This window comes from Gobio gobio (genome assembly GCF_949357685.1).
Source record: "Gobio gobio genome assembly, chromosome: 22".
In the NCBI taxonomy this organism is placed as follows: Eukaryota; Metazoa; Chordata; class Actinopteri; order Cypriniformes; family Gobionidae; genus Gobio; species Gobio gobio.
In genome coordinates this window covers 4,807,775-4,825,138 of record NC_137118.1, presented here as the reverse complement: position 1 = coordinate 4,825,138, position 17,364 = coordinate 4,807,775, and the positions used below count along the sequence as shown (strand labels likewise).

The 17,364-nt window shown below is 40.8% G+C and overlaps 1 protein-coding gene across 3 annotated transcripts in view; it reads right to left on the bottom strand.

Annotated features, from left to right (window-relative positions):
• Positions 1-2,539: 2,539 nt before the first annotated feature.
• Positions 2,540-17,364, bottom strand: part of pknox2 (pbx/knotted 1 homeobox 2) — a 123,744-nt gene continuing 108,919 nt past the window's right edge. For 2 of the 3 annotated variants that reach the window (XM_079804833.1, XM_079804834.1), the window contains exons 6-12: positions 13,777-13,962; positions 10,860-10,995; positions 10,344-10,441; positions 7,483-7,602; positions 7,239-7,315; positions 6,904-7,082; positions 2,540-3,822 (exon numbers count right to left, since the gene is read on the bottom strand). In XM_079804833.1, coding sequence (XP_079660959.1) covers positions 3,581-3,822; positions 6,904-7,082; positions 7,239-7,315; positions 7,483-7,602; positions 10,344-10,441; positions 10,860-10,995; positions 13,777-13,962 — 1,038 coding nt within the window. In that variant the 3' untranslated portion in view covers positions 2,540-3,580. The remainder of the gene's footprint in view (positions 3,823-6,903; positions 7,083-7,238; positions 7,316-7,482; positions 7,603-10,343; positions 10,442-10,859; positions 10,996-13,776; positions 13,963-17,364) is intronic. The other variant, XR_013815588.1, reaches the window with a different exon arrangement.

Below are 17,364 nucleotides of genomic sequence, written 5' to 3'. Positions count from 1 at the left end.
ACAACGAAATCAAGCCACAACACAACGGAAATGGTCCCGACCACTAGGGGGCTCTCGGAGCATGGTAAAGTTAGTCCACTGTTCTAGATTTGGCAAGCTTACAAAGATATCAATACCAATTTTAACAGTATGTAACCATTGTAAATCGACATGAAATATTAATTCAAAACCACCTACATGCTATAGCTGCATATTTATACTCGTCTACCAATTCCACCATGTGGTTGAAACGTATAATTTTTATTAATTAAAACATTTTCAAACAAATTTTCACATTTAAAAACAGACATATTCAGATTCCAAAGCTTGATTGTATTGTTAATAATACTTATAAATTTATACAGTGTAATACAAATTATACGTTTTTTTTTGGCAGACGTTCCCTTAAGCATCATGCGCCGTGGTAGCGGGTCAAAGCATTCTCGAGTATAAATATGCAGCTATAATGCATGTAGGTGATTTTTAATTAATATTTAATGTCGATATACAATGGTTACATACACTTAAACTGATCGTAGTATTGATATATTTGTAAGACTGCCGAATCTATGGAACAGTGGTAAGGAAAACTAACTTGCGTGCTCCGAGTGCCCCCTAGTGGTCGGGAGCATTTTCGTTGTGTTGTGGCTTTTCCGTTGTGGCTTGATTTTGTTGTGTTGTGGCTTAACTTCATTGTGTTGTGGCTTAATTTCGTTGTGTTGTGGCTTTTCCGTTGTGTTGTGGCTTAACTTCATTGTGTTGTGGCTTAATTTCGTTGTGTTGTGGCTTGATTTCGTTGTGTTGTGGCTTGATTTAGTTGTGTTGTGGCTTGATTTAGTTGTGTTGTGGCTTAACTTCATTGTGTTGTGGCTTGATTTAGTTGTGTTGTGGCTTAACTTCATTGTGTTGTGGCTTAATTTCGTTGTGTTGTGGCTTGATTTCGTTGAGTTGTGGCTTGATTTAGTTGTGTTGTGGCTTGTGGCTTGATTTAGTTGTGTTGTGGCTTGATTTTGTTGTGCTGTGGCTTTATTTTGTTGTGTTGTGGCTTTTCCGTTGCGTTGTGGCTTGATTTTGTTGTGTTGTGGCTTAATTTCGCTGTGTTATGGCTTAATTTTGTTGTGTTGTGGCTTAATTTCGTTGTGTTTTGGCTTGATTCTGTTGTGTTGTGGCTTAATTTCGTTGTGTTGTGGCTTGATTTTGTTGTGGCTTAATTTCGCTGTGTTGTGGCTTGATTCTGTTGTGTTGTGGCTTAATTTCGTTGTGTTGTGGCTTGATTTTGTTGTGGCTTAATTTTGTTGTGTTGTGGCTTGATTCTGTTGTGTTGTGGCTTAATTTCGTTGTGTTGTGGCTTGATTCTGTTACAGGGCTGGCTCTAGCTCTTTGGTTACCCAAGGCGAGATTGAGTTTTGTGTTTTGAGTTAACTTCATTGTGTTGTGGCTTAATTTCGTTGTGTTGTGGCTTGATTTCGTTGAGTTGTGGCTTGATTTCGTTGTGTTGTGGCTTGTGGCTTGATTTAGTTGTGTTGTGGCTTGATTTTGTTGTGCTGTGGCTTTATTTTGTTGTGTTGTGGCTTTTCCGTTGCGTTGTGGCTTGATTTCGTTGTGTTGTGGCTTAATTTCGCTGTGTTGTGGCTTAATTTTGTTGTGTTGTGGCTTAATTTTGTTGTGTTGTGGCTTGATTTTGTTGTGGCTTAATTTAGTTTAGTTGTGGCTTGATTTTGTTGTGGCTTAATTTCGTTGTGTTGTGGCTTGATTTTGTTGTGGCTTAATTTCGCTGTGTTGTGGCTTGATTTCGTTGTGTTGTGGCTTAATTTCGCTGTGTTGTGGCTTGATTCTGTTGTGTTGTGGTTTTATTTTGTTGTGTTGTGGCTTTTCCGTTGTGTTGTGGCTTGATTTCGTTGTGTTGTGGCTTAATTTCGCTGTGTTGTGGCTTGATTCTGTTGTGTTGTGGCTTAATTTTGTTGTGTTGTGGCTTGATTTTGTTGTGGCTTAATTTAGTTGTGTTGTGGCTTTATTTCGTTTGACACCTTTATGGCTGAGATGAGAAGACTTACCTCTATACTAATTTCGTTGTGTTGTGGCTTGATTCTGTTATGTTGTGGCTTAATTTAGTTGTGTTGTGGCTTGATTTTGTTGTGGTTTGATTTTGTTGTGTTGTGGCTTGATTTTGTTGTGTTGTGGCTTAATTTTGTGTTGTGGCTTGATTTTGTTGTGTTGTGGCTTAATTTCGTTGTGTTGTGGCTTAATTTCGTTGTGGCTTAATTTCGTTGTGTTGTGGCTTGATTTTGTTGTGTTGTGGTTTGATTTTGTTGTGTTGTGGCTTGATTTTGTTGTGTTGTGGCTTAATTTCGTTGTGTTGTGGCTTAATTTCGTTGTGTTGTGGCTTAATTTCGTTGTGTTGTGGCTTGATTTTGTTGTGTTGTGGCTTGATTTTGTGTTGTGGCTTAATTTCGTTGTGTTGTGCACTACTGGGCCACCGTATGCTTTAAGAACCCAACAAAATGGTGAATATTATAATGTTTGTGTATTCATATGTACTATAGGTAAATGACACCCAGGTCCACTAAAGAGTCATAGTTTTTAATTATCAAAAATGGTCTACTGAAACACAATAGATTATGACAACAATGTATACAAACAAATAATTCAAAAGCTCCCCTATCATCATCATCATCATCATCATCATCATCATCATCATCACTTGCTCTGGAAGAACAATTAAAAAAAAACAACCAAGAAAAGGATAATGAGAAACATGTACTTCACAAAGACCAACTGCAATAACATTCAGAAACATCCTCTGTCTTTTCTAAACATCACATCAGGAACGGGTGATTCAATCTGTAGACTCAGAAATATCTTCACAGTTTTTGTTTCGTCCTTCACATAAAATAAAGAGGGGCGTTTCAGGGTGTGATACGCACCTGTAAATATGTCTTTTTTTCCTGCAGTGTTCTTCAGTAAACGTCATTTGTAGGTCCTTACGGTTTCAAAAGGGCACGAGAGTTTTGTTCTTTGCGTGGAAGAGATGCTTGGCACTCCGCGTCGAGTCTCCCAACATGCGTTTGTTTTACACAAGAGCTGATCCAGCGTCCAGCGTCCCTGTTGATTGTGCCACTGCCTTTTGACAGTTTATAAAATAAATATGAAGTGTCTGGGTAAAATGCATCACTATCAAATGTACATACATTGTGCTGTCAGGCATTTAGATTGTTTCTTTTTTTTTGAATATTTTGTTAACTCTACAAAAAGAAAAAAAGAAACATGCCTAAAACATCCACTCATTGCATGGTTATCAATATGACTGTAAGAGGGTAGACATTATGTCATGCTAAGACACCTGAGAACCAAAGAGACATAATAAACAAAGTAAGGCTTAAATGGATTATATGAATGAGAGTAGTTGCTCAACGGCCAATGTACAGTACGTCCTCTCCTCCCTCAAATGCTCCCTTTAACATGAATTCGATGCATTCATCGAGTCTTTCATTCTGATTGGATGGTCCATGGCACTTAGTGTCCGCTGGGCAGTGTTGAGATGTGTTGCCATGGGGATGAGTAAGAGTTAAGTCAATTATGTCATTTCCGTCTATCTGATCCTTTATTCAAGTCCTTCGTTGTGGTTGAGGCACAGATCTCTCCGAGCCATCTGTCTGCCTCCCTCGCTTTCTTCATCCTCTTCTTCATCTTCCTCCTCGTCGATTCCCTCTTCTTCCTCCTCTTCCTCGTCCTCCTCTTCTGTGCCGTCCATGGAATCGTCGGTTCCTCCCAGCATGGCTTGCTGCATCGCCAGTGTGGCGGAATCGGAGGACAGAGGCTGCAGGCCGTCCATGCCCAGAGAATCTGACAAACACACGCAGAAACACAATTAGTACATTGCAAAAACATAGACTGTCTGCAACACACTTAATCAGGCATAACATTATGACCAGGTGAAGTGATTTTCTCTTCATCATCTGTTAGTGTGTGGGATATATTAGGCAGCAAGTGAACATTTTGTCCTCAAAGTTGATGTGTTAGAAGCAGGAAAAATGGGCAAGCGTAAGGATTTGAGCGAGTTTGACAAGGGCCAGATTGTGACGGCTAGACGACTGGGTCAGAGCATCTCCAAAACTGCAGCTCTTGTGGGGTGTTCCCGGTCTGCAGTGGTCAGTCTCTATCAAAAGTGCTCCAAGGAAGGACCAGTGGAGAACCGGCCACAGGGTCATGGAGGACCAGTGGAGAACCGGCCACAGGGTCATGGAGGACCAGTGGAGAACCGGCCACAGGGTCATGGAGGACCAGTGGAGAACCGGCCACAGGGTCATGGAGGACCAGTGGAGAACCGGCCACAGGGTCATGAAGGACCAGTGGAGAACCGGCCACAGTGTCATGGAGGACCAGTGGAGAACCGGCCACAGGGTCATGAAGGACCAGTGGAGAACCGGCCACAGTGTCATGAAGGACCAGTGGAGAACCGGCCACAGGGTCATGGAGGACCAGTGGAGAACCGGCCACAGGGTCATGGAGGACCAGTGGAGAACCGGCCACAGGGTCATGGAGGACCAGTGGAGAACCGGCCACAGGGTCATGAAGGACCAGTGGAGAACCGGCCACAGTGTCATGGAGGACCAGTGGAGAACCGGCCACAGGGTCATGAAGGACCAGTGGAGAACCGGCCACAGTGTCATGAAGGACCAGTGGAGAACCGGCCACAGGGTCATGAAGGACCAGTGGAGAACCGGCCACAGTGTCATGGAGGACCAGTGGAGAACCGGCCACAGGGTCATGAAGGACCAGTGGAGAACCGGCCACAGGGTCATGAAGGACCAGTGGAGAACCGGCCACAGTGTCATGAAGGACCAGTGGAGAACCGGCCACAGGGTCATGAAGGACCAGTGGAGAACCGGCCACAGGGTCATGGAGGACCAGTGGAGAACCGGCCACAGTGTCATGGAGGACCAGTGGAGAACCGGCCACAGGGTCATGGAGGACCAGTGGAGAACCGGCCACAGGGTCATGGAGGACCAGTGGAGAACCGGCCACAGGGTCATGGAGGACCAGTGGAGAACCGGCCACAGGGTCATGGAGGACCAGTGGAGAACCGGCCACAGGGTCATGAAGGACCAGTGGAGAACCGGCCACAGTGTCATGGAGGACCAGTGGAGAACCGGCCACAGGGTCATGAAGGACCAGTGGAGAACCGGCCACAGTGTCATGAAGGACCAGTGGAGAACCGGCCACAGGGTCATGGAGGACCAGTGGAGAACCGGCCACAGGGTCATGGAGGACCAGTGGAGAACCGGCCACAGGGTCATGGAGGACCAGTGGAGAACCGGCCACAGGGTCATGAAGGACCAGTGGAGAACCGGCCACAGTGTCATGGAGGACCAGTGGAGAACCGGCCACAGGGTCATGAAGGACCAGTGGAGAACCGGCCACAGTGTCATGAAGGACCAGTGGAGAACCGGCCACAGGGTCATGAAGGACCAGTGGAGAACCGGCCACAGTGTCATGGAGGACCAGTGGAGAACCGGCCACAGGGTCATGAAGGACCAGTGGAGAACCGGCCACAGGGTCATGAAGGACCAGTGGAGAACCGGCCACAGGGTCATGAAGGACCAGTGGAGAACCGGCCACAGTGTCATGAAGGACCAGTGGAGAACCGGCCACAGGGTCATGAAGGACCAGTGGAGAACCGGCCACAGGGTCATGGAGGACCAGTGGAGAACCGGCCACAGTGTCATGGAGGACCAGTGGAGAACCGGCCACAGGGTCATGGAGGACCAGTGGAGAACCGGCCACAGGGTCATGAAGGACCAGTGGAGAACCGGCCACAGGGTCATGGAGGACCAGTGGAGAACCGGCCACAGGGTCATGGAGGACCAGTGGAGAACCGGCCACAGTGTCATGGAGGACCAGTGGAGAACCGGCCACAGTGTCATGGGCGGCCGAGGCTCATTGATGCCTGTGTGGTCCGATCAAACAGACGAGCTACTGGAGCTCAAATTGCTCAAGAAGTTAATGCTGGTTCTGATAGAAAGGTGTCAGAATACACAGAGCATCTCAGTTTGTTGTGTATGGGGCGGCACAGCCGCTGACCAGTGCCCATGCTGACCCCTGACCCCGCCCAAAGCACCAACAGTGGCACGTGAGCATCAGAACTGGACCACAGAGCAGTGGAAGATGAATCACGCTTTCTTCTACATCACGTGGATGTCCGGGTGTGTGTGCGTGGCTTACCTGGGGAACACATGGCACCAGGTGCACTATGGGAAGAAGGCAAGCCGGAGGAGTCAGTGATGCTTTGGGCAATGTTCTGCTGGGAAACCTTGGGTCCTGCCATCCATGTGGATGTGACTTTGACACGTACCACCTATAGACCCTTTCATGGAAACGGTATTCCCTGGTGGCTGTGGCTCTTTCAGCAGATAATGCGCCGCCACAAAGCACAAATGCTTCAGGAATGGTTTGAGAAGCACAAGTTTGAGGTGTTGACTTGACCTCTAAATTCCCCAGATCTCAATCCAATCGAGCATCTGTGGGATTTGCTGAACAAACAAGTCCGATCCATGGAGGCCCCACCTCGTAACTTACAGGACTTAAAGGACCTGCTGCTAACATCTTGGTGACAGATACCACAGCACACCTTCAGGGGTCTAGAGGAGTCCATGCCTCGACGGGTCAGGGCTGTTTTGGCAGCAGAAGGGGGACCAACACAATATTAGGTCATAATGTTATGCCTGATCTGTGTATACATATATACATTTCCATTTATATAGCTGCAGTGGGAAATACTAAGTTTTGAAATTGTGATTTCAAGCCTGAGGATAAACTCTACTCAGACAGAAATATAATGAACAATCATTTTTAATATTTAGTGTTCGGTATATATAATATATGTTAATAACATCTGCCATTAGAGAATATGCGGACATCACTGACTGTCTGAATTGTTTGCTGAGTGGGATCCGTGTGTCTGCAGGACTCCAGCTACAATGGAGTCGGGCCAGAAGCGCTGCGTGGGTCTGTGCTGAGATTTCATCTTCTTGGCTTTGGGGGCGGGGTCAGGATTACTGGCGTCCAGCATGGGCTGTAGTATACGCCTGCGGGCATTGATAAACCTTTCAAAGAGAGACGAGAGAGAGAGAGAATGCACACATAAGACACACCAGGACTATTTGCAAATCATAAACAAGATTTGAGATTTCGCTTGTGGCCATGAGATGGCGCCATTTTGCTGTGGATTACACTAATGCAACAAAACCAGCCATTCTTACCAGTTGTTCACCTGTAATAAGGTGAGATTTGTTTGCGCTGCGATCTGTCTTTTCTCATCTTCTGTAGGATAAGGATGCTGGAAAAAACAAAATCGGGATGCAATATTATTTTTTTACATTTATTTTCAGTCTTCTGGGGTAACTGTATATATCATGAAATCAAGAAGCAGAAATGATTGAAATGCAGTGCATTTGAAACTCCGATCTATAATAATGCGAGAAGAGCACGCATCCTTCTTCTCACCATGAGATGCTGGAAGAGCCAGGAACGCATAATGTTTGTGGCGTGTTTGGGAAGGACGCCTCGTTTGTTTTTTGATTTCTTGTCGTCGCCATCCAAGAGTGAGGACAAGTCCAGGTTCACCTTGGAAGAAAGAGAGAAGTGAAAGTGAGTGGGGGAGCGGGAGGGAGAGTTGCCACGGAAACAAAGCGAGTCGCCAGTCACCATTTCTTTGGCAGGGGCAGGAATGCCTTCAGTCACCATAGCAACGCAATGGGAGTAATGATACCTAAAATTAAAGCCAAGGAGGGTACATTTACAGAAGCCTTTCATCAACTAAAAGAGCTGCAGAAAATGCAGTCGCATTTATTTTCTTTTCATCCAACTTATTATACGCTGTGAACTCGAGCACGATTAATGTAAGGCGAGTTTGAGTAAAGGATGCGTGCTAAATTAACTATTTATTTTCCTTTGGTTTACTCCATTCTGAGACTGGCATATTAACATTTCAGTGAAGTTTAAGATGCATAATCTACGAGAGCTCCGCGTGCGAATAAATAAATTAATAAAAGAAGAAAAGGAAAAATTAACATTTCCACTTTGAAAATAGGGATAATTAATTTCATGCTACCATTGCCACTGAAAGCCATAAAAAGCAGCAGCTCCCCACTGATTTTAAAATTTTTAAATAAATAAATAATAATCAAGCTCTAAAAACAACCTCCTCATTACATTTGCAGCTGGGTGTCATGTGGTTCTTCCCCCATTCCTCAACACACACACACACACACACACACACACACACACACACACACACACACACACACACACACACACACACACACACACATTGGGGGAGAGTGTGTGATTCAGGAAGCAGGGTGAATTAATTGGAGGCTTCATGCAGCGGTATTATTACTGAAAGCTTGTCGGAGAAGTAGCTACGGGCACAACTCTATTCCCAGCTTGCGTGTAGTGAAGCACCTCGGCCCGGTGTTGGGTATCCACACGGGCTCCAGCTGCCTGTCAAACCCTGGCTCACCTGACTCATACTTTACAGCAAAATAAAATAGCATGCTAAATAAACTGCATCATGTCTATACTGGAAGCGAGCAACGCATTATGAGATTATCTGTGATCGCTGATGTGACGCGTCACCTTAGGGGTTTTGCTAACTAATGGAGCAGTCAGGTTTAGCTCTAAGCAACAGCTAAATGACAATAACATTAATTGAAAAAACGAAATTATGCAAAGTCCATTATTAATTTACTTTGTGGAATAAAATATGTAAATATACAATTATACAAAATATAATATATATTATTTATAATAATAACAATATTATATATATATATTATAATTATTAAATAATAAATAGATTACATAAAAATTACAAAATATTTTTTAATCAAATCAGATTACGTAATGATTCATTTTTAAATAAATATAAATTTTTAAATATATATATATATATATATATATATATATATATATATATATATATATATATATATATATATATATATATATATATATATATATATATATTTTTTTTTTTTTAATTAATTATTTTATAATTTTTTGTTTTTAAATAATTATTTAATAATAATAATAACTATTATATATATATATATATATATATATATATATATATATATATATATATATATATTTATTTAAAAATTAATTATTTTATAATTTTTTTTATTTAAAAAAGAATTATTTAATAATAATAATAATAATAATAATAATAACTATTATATATATATATATATATATATATATATATATATATATATATATATATATATATATATATATATATATATATATATATATATATAATATATTTTAAATAAATTTTTGTGTGTGTGTGTGTGTATGTATGTAATATATATATATATATATATATATATATATATATATATATATATATATATATATATATATATATATATATATATATAATATTTTAAATACATTTTTTAAATTTAATTAATAATTTAACAAAAAATTTAACAAATACATTAAAAAAATACCTGGGCCTTATTTGTAAAACCAATAAGTAAACCATTAGATTAATCTTGTTTATTTAAAAATGATTTAATTGTTTTATAATAATATTGTTTTACACACACACACACACACACACACACACACACACACACACACACACACACACACACACACACACACACACACACACACACACACACACACACACACACACACACACACACACACACACACACACACACACACACACACACACACACACACACACACACACACACACACACACACACACACACACACACACACACACACACACACACACACACACACACACACACACACACACACACATATATATATTAAATAAAAATAATTTAATGCATTTTTTTTTTTTAAATTGGCAAATAATTTTACATTTCAATTTTTCCCTCCATTCTGGGTCTTATTTGTGAAGAGAAAGGAGAACATTTCTGCATCTTATGTAAAACCATTCATAAATTGCATCCACTTCAATGGGGTAATTAACGTATGAATGGATTTATCAATTATTTACACACAAATTTGTTCTGCTTGTGTTTTATGAATAAGGGCCAATGTTCATTTAAATTAGTAGGCCATAGACATCACAAGCGGATCAAAATATGCCGATGCAACCGTCTGAAGCCATGTAAATGCTTGTAAATAGTAAACAGGGCGTCCGTAAACTGAAGGCATCGGGCGTTTGTGGTGTTAATGCTTCTTTGCACCAGCAGTGCTTCTGTGTACACATGGTGTTGAAGTCAGCAGAATTCTACAGCTTCATTAGTGGTGAAGACACAGCCCTGCGGTTTCTCTGCAGCGAGTGTTGTCTGTCGAGCCGTTTCCCTCACCTGATTGTTTTGGATTTGGATGGTTCCCTGTGGTAACCCCTGGGTTAACACCTGCCCCTGTGAGGTAACCATTGCCACCGGTTGATACAGCGTCCCACCTGTGGGAATCAGACACAGACACGGGCCTGAGGTTATCACAGACTTTACCTGCCTGTTGTTGAACTACTGTAATTACCCTACAGCACAAAAACAAACCAATTCACCTCCCGTTCACTGCGCCACAATAAAACAAAAGGCTATTCGCAACGGCTCAAGAAGAGAACAAGGAGTTCCTGTTTTGCTGCTAATTAGCTCGATTTCACAGTAATTAGACGTTCTGTATTCACAATGTGAAAGTACTGTTCTGTGTGGCTGTAAAGAGGGAAAATTAGTACAAGAAAGGGCTATATAAATGAAGATAATGTGCATTACACGGAAGCCTCATTTGCTTCCGTTAGATGTCACGGATTTGGAAAGGAAAGCTGTTTTCTGAAAGCTGAGATCTCTGAGTTTGGGACTGATGATTGGCCTCCTCACCTGAGACCACCTGAGAGTTGATAGTGGTCATGGCAACGTTGTTCTGTTGCAGCGAACCGGCAGGGACTACGATCCCAGAGGGGTTTACCGTGCTGGAGACAGAGGTGAGGGACGGGGATGAGTTCTGGAGCAGGTCCTGTAAGAGGAGGCGGAGACTGTAGTTAGTGTCCACATCTGAATTTCTTGGGGGAAATTACTTGTAAGACAGTGGCAATTTAACAAGTTAGTATGATTAAATCATATTGTTTAATATAAATATACTATTATAATTATTATATAAATACAGGGTTCCCACTCTTTCATGAACACCAGATTCAAGGACTTTTCAAAGCCCCTTTTATTTTAAATCAAGCACAACAAATACGACAAAGGTGGGTGTGTTACTGCCAATATATCAAATACCTACTATACCGGTGTCTATAATTAATGCAGTAACGCTAAGGCATATACTGACAACTAAAATACAGTTTCCAATGAGGAAAAATGTCAAATTTGACAAAATCCAATGAGGAAAGAGGCTGGTGAACAAGAGCGAGCGAGTTTTAACGAGAGATGCATTTTTCAGCTCTCTTATTCCTGCTTTTAACATTTATTTCACACTAGTTTTAGTTTTCTTTTTTATAAATCATTACTTAATTATAACATCAAAATATAGAGATAACATTGTATACATGAATTTTCCAATTAAATGAAAAGATATGGACAAGTTAATTGTTAGGCATTAAAAATATGCTAAATTATTTATTAAATCACCTGTACATGTACCTTTTTTAAAAATCAATTTGAAGGCTTTTAAGACCTGCACATATATTATATTTAACATATATAATTCAAATGTTTATGTGCTTTTCTTCTTTTTATTTTTTGAACGGTGATGAAATATTGCTCTTGTAAATACTTGCCAGCATTTCAGTAAGGAAAGTCTAGATCTTTAAAATGCATCCAAATTACAGCAAAGCGCAACCGCATGGTGGCCTGCAGTGGTCAAAAAGGATATAAACAGGGAAGTGATCTCATCTTGAAAACTCAGAGATGTGGATTTGGACGGCAATTCAATTACCACACGTCCTTGGTGTTTATCTAAAAAAAACAGTAGGTAATTCGGACAGGGATTTTTACGCGGGTGGTGGGAGAAAAACACATTCTGTATTTGGGCGGCAATAAAATCACTGACTAGCCCCTGTCAATGATGAAAATACCTTATGACCCCACGAGAAACAATTACCATTCGAATAGGGCCTTTGACAGTAGATGGTGCTTATGGAACAGCAGAAATATATTGAAATAGCTTCCTCCCGTAATGATGTTTTGTTCTGGCTTTGGCAGCGCATGAAGGCCAATTTTTGTAATAGCACCATGCTACTCTAACAAAATGTAGTTAATGCTTAATTCAAGCACTTTCAAGGACCTATGTTTGTTTTCAAGTACTTTGAAGGCCTTGAATCCATGTGTCTGAAATTCAAGAACTTTCAAGAAGCGTGGGAACCCTGTAAATATCTGCGATTAAAAACATAGGAGTTTTTAATATTTTCAAATTGTAATAATTCCACAGTTGCTCTCCAAATTAACATAGAAACAACTTAAAGACAGTATTTCTTATACATTTTATGAATGAAGGCCAGAATCACTGATACTGATTGAAACATTAATGATTGACATTCAACATTAAAGTATAATTGAAAGCTATATCAATTTCAACATTTATTAGGCTGTAAAATATTACTTTTAATTTAAGTGAACTTAAAACAATCTTCACATAAAACCATTATAATAAATGTCATATTTACCTGTGGCCTTCAAATATAATCAATATACAGAACGTGAATAAAGTTATCAAACACTTTACAGTCTTAACTGCATGAAAAATAAATTAAATATAGATTATTCCTTATTAAAGCTACAATTTTCTCTGTTATGTTTGTTCTTTGATGAACATTAATGACAGAATCACAGTTGCTGGTTTATTAGGCTGCTGTCACTTTAAGATCTGCCGCTGCCGAACATGACGCGGATCTGACGCTGTCACACACATCTCATTTCCTCACAACTCTTTACGTTCATTTAAGACTTTATTTAACTCATTTAAGACTCTCTTATGAGAATACTCCACAAAACGGCCATTTTGACATAATTCTGTGAGTTATTGTTCGTTCAAGCGTGAAAGAGAACTTGATACTGGCGTTGTGTGTGTGTCATAGTCAGGACATTCACATAAAGTGTGTGTTTATGTAGCCGTCTAGATGCGGGAGAAGATGAGGTGCAGGTGTGCGTGATCATCAAGTGCATGCAGGTGAGAGTCAAGGAGGATGCTGGGAAGTGACAGGTGACCATGTGACTGTAATATTGTGCAGGGCTCTGTAAAATTATTCTAGATTCCGGATGCAGATTCCGTGCTCAAGAAACATTTCTTATTAATATCAATTAAGAAAATATTTTTTTATGATGAATAGAAGTTCAAAAGAAAAGCAATTCTTTGAAATCTTTTGTAACATTATAAATGTTTATAACATTACTCTTTTGATCAGTTCAGTGCGTGCTTGCTGAATAAAAGTATTCAGTTATTTAAAAAACAAATACTGACCCCAAACTTTTGAACAGTAGTGTGTGATTAATTCTGAATAATCTGATCATTTGATTGCCATTTTAATTCCGTTATAATCGATTGACAGCCCTAGATAAAACATCTGAAAGAGTGTGTTTTAAGTCTTCTCACGCAGAGGTCAGCAAAGTTCAGCAGGAGCAGCAAGGGCAAGCCAGATGTGACCTTTCGCATCCCCGGGAGAAGAGCTTGGGTTCGTACAAGTGTAAATGTTACTGCTGTGAGTGTGTGTGCATTCATATGACACTGTGTTTATGAGTTAGAAACAACCTTTAGCCTTTAGACTGAAGGTCTAGGGCAAATGTACTTGTTAGTCACCTGCTGCAGGCCGAGGCTGGTCTGTGATGGAGAATACGGGCCGCCCAGGTCGTTCCGTAGCAGATTGTCACTGTGCATCTTGGTCTTGAGGCAGGTGATGTAACGGTTGCAGAAGTCTTTACAGAGCTCGTTCACCTTCTCCAGCTCCAGCAGGTGGATCCGCAGCACCTGGATCGCCTTCACCATCTACGTCACAGAGTTGGGGAAGTGGCGAGAGTTACGTAATCAGATTACTTTTTTCAAGTAACTAGTAAAGTAGTACATTGCTTTTAAATTTACGGCAAAATATCTATAAAAGTTACTTTGTTTTCCCATTTATTGACTGACAGCTCTCCTGTCCCCATTTTGAGATAAATCATAAGTGCAGAGGCGTGTGTGCGCTGTGTGTAAACTAGTGGTGGTCCGTTATCGGCGTTTCTTATTGGGCGATAAAATAAAATATCGCCGTTAATCTATTCTCAAAGTTGGGCTGGGAGCTGAGTCTAGACTACGCAAACTATGATGACTTTCACCTTGATATTTTAGCGCGGATGTACACCTAGACGAATTGCACTGTAGGGGGTGAGAGAACGAGTCTTCGAACCTGTGTGTATGCCTACTAGAGTTGTCAAAAATATCGATATTTCGCTATGTATCGATACTGAAATATCTGAAACGATACGATACTCATTTTCTAATCTACAGTATCGATATCAGCTGCGCTCTCCTCTCCTCTCCTCTCCGACCGACAGCGAGTTGACACGCACCCTCCTCCTCTCATTCAGTCCGTTTAACCCTCTGAACATGGCGAACGGGTGTTCTGCTGGATTTTTCCTCATGTGTGACCGGTCTGAATTTCACGCAGGGTTGCACATAACGTTAATTCTACTAATTCCCGCAGATTTCGCGCTCGCATCTGAAGCGCACATACACATGCCGTAATAAAGCCGCCTCTGACATACAAGTGCAAAAATTAGCTCCTTTTCCCAGCTTATTAATGGTCAAATACACTCAAAAATGTCTCAAGGCCCATCTTGGTGAGTTTTACCCTATGGTTTTAACGTAAACACAGTCGTAACCAGCTCACAGGAACAGTAGGATCCATGCGTGCATCAGGTCTTAAAGGGACAGAAGTTATTTATTATTCAAACTACAAAAAGACAAACAATCACTTATGAGCACACATATTCTGAATGCCTTCGGCAGAATTCAAATGAGCCATTTTAATCTAGATTAATCTAGATTAATTCCAAGATTACAGTGAGATTAATCTAGATTAAAAAAATGTATCTATGCCCACCACTAGTGTAAACATAATGGTTATTGTAGTTCTAGACTAAGGGCCCTATTTTAACAATCAGAGCACATGGTCTGAAGCACATGGCGCAGGTGCACTTAGGGCGTGTCCGAATCCACTTTTGCTAGTTTAACACGGGAAAAATGGTTGGGGCGCCTGGCGCATGGTCCAAAAGGGTTGTACCTAGTCTCTTAATGAGTCATGGGTGTGTTTTGGGCGTAACCCAAATAAACCAATTAAAGTCTCATCTCCCATTCCCTTTAAAAGCCAGTTGTGCTTGTGTAACGGAGGCCAGCTAGTAGTCGCTGTGCGAGTAAACCTCACTCCTCTGATCTCAAGAGACGCTCTAGCGACTGAAATTAGGGGTTGAAGCCTTTAGCCGCCTTGTTAGAGCGTCTGACTCTCATGCTGGCTTGGAGCGGGGCAGTTCGAACAGGAGGGGTTACATTGGTGCCGTGACCCGGATTGGAGTGTTATGGAGGCCAGCTAGTAGTCACTGTGCGAGTAAACCTCACTCCTCTGATGCTGTAGCGAATGACGCTAGGGGTTGAAGCCTTTAGCCTCCTTAGAGCGTCCGACTCTCATGCCGGCGGACCCGGGTTCGAGACTTTTGTTGGTCAACTTGCAACGCGTTGCGCCGGAGTGTATGATAACACCCTTTGTCATTTTTATACATTTAAAAAATATATATATTTAGCTATACTTTATAATTATTTCAGTTTTAGTTATTACATTTCAACTTACTTCAGATATTTGCCAAGGCAACATTTCATTTGAATTTAAATGTTAAATCTAATATTTACATTTAATTAATTTAATTTTGCAAGATGCCGGTACTGAAAATTAAATAAAAAATACGGCATCAAAACTGACAAAAAGAGATAATACAACCTGAAAGACATGAGTAATTTTTTATTTATTCAAAAAGTTGTATTTATTCATGAATTTATTTTAATACCAAAGAATTTTAGACTTGAAATAACATCTGTTCCTCGAACTGATCTATAATATGAATTCAGAAGACTATTAGTATTAGTATTATGCACTATGGGCCATTTTCGTTATCCTTTATGGTGATTTTTTTTTACCATTTATTGTATGAAAAGGGCAACCAGGACATTCTGGATTTCTGAAATGATTAAGTGAATTATTTAAAGCAGCACTAGGTAGGTTTTGCTCTCGGGGTCTCCCTACAGTTGGGAAACAGTATTGTCCTCTACTACTGTCGTAAACATCAGGGGATGCATCGCACGTGCATTTATTGACATGACAACCATGATATCCCTGAACACTGCAGGAGTTCACATGCAGGTGTTCTGCTTGCGTCGCGTGTGAAATGTCTTCATCCCAGGTACAGTGGCATATGTTTCAGCATGTCAATTGAATATAATTTCATGGGTTTTATTTTTTTTCAAACGCCAAATGATCGCGATGCTCACGTTTACAAGCCAGCGTCATTATAGTAGCCTAGTCTATTGGTTACCGTTTTACAGAATCTATATGATACTTCAATTCAATGTTTGAGTGGTAGGAAATAACCATATATTGTCAATATTACAATATCAAGCTACCCTAGATGAATCTGAAAATTTGAAAAATCGATTTGCATTATAGCTTGAGGCAAGACAAATAAACAAATATCACAGACATGTTAGGTATCCTAAAATATGATTTTGTACGTCTTATGTATTTACTTGCAAGAATGTAGTCCCTCCTCCTTCAGCTCACGCCAACGAGCAAACGCTGGCCCAATGTTGATCCTCGTCCTGCCTTTAATCCCATCACTTTCTCGTTTCCTCTTTTTGCTTTCCTCCGACAAAAACTTTGCTTTCTTATTTTTCTGTGCTGCTTTGGCCATGACTATAACATTCGGCAAACAAATGATAGTTGGGCTCGCACGTCTGAATTTAAGGAAGTGGGGGTGGTGGTGGAAGTGACGTATATGCCGTAAAGCAGTCGAATTTTGTAGTTCTTTTTTTTCTCGGGTTACTACCCGAAACCCGAAGTTTAAAAGTACGATTAAAAACGATACAGACCCCGTCAGGCTATGGCAGACGTGTCATTCAACCTATTGTAAGTCGATGTATCATCACAAGTGTCTTGAAAATATATTATAAAGGTTGAAAAGTTACCTAGTGCTGCTTTAAATAACCTACAAAAGTGTTTTTCTCACTTAAAACACTAGAACAAAACAAAACAAATCTGAGGCTTCCTAGCCAGGCCGCCCTGCCACCGTTTGCCTGGTTGCGTTGCTTAATGCTACAAACACTTTCGACTTCTGCTGATACAGTTGGACGGGACTGAACTTTCAG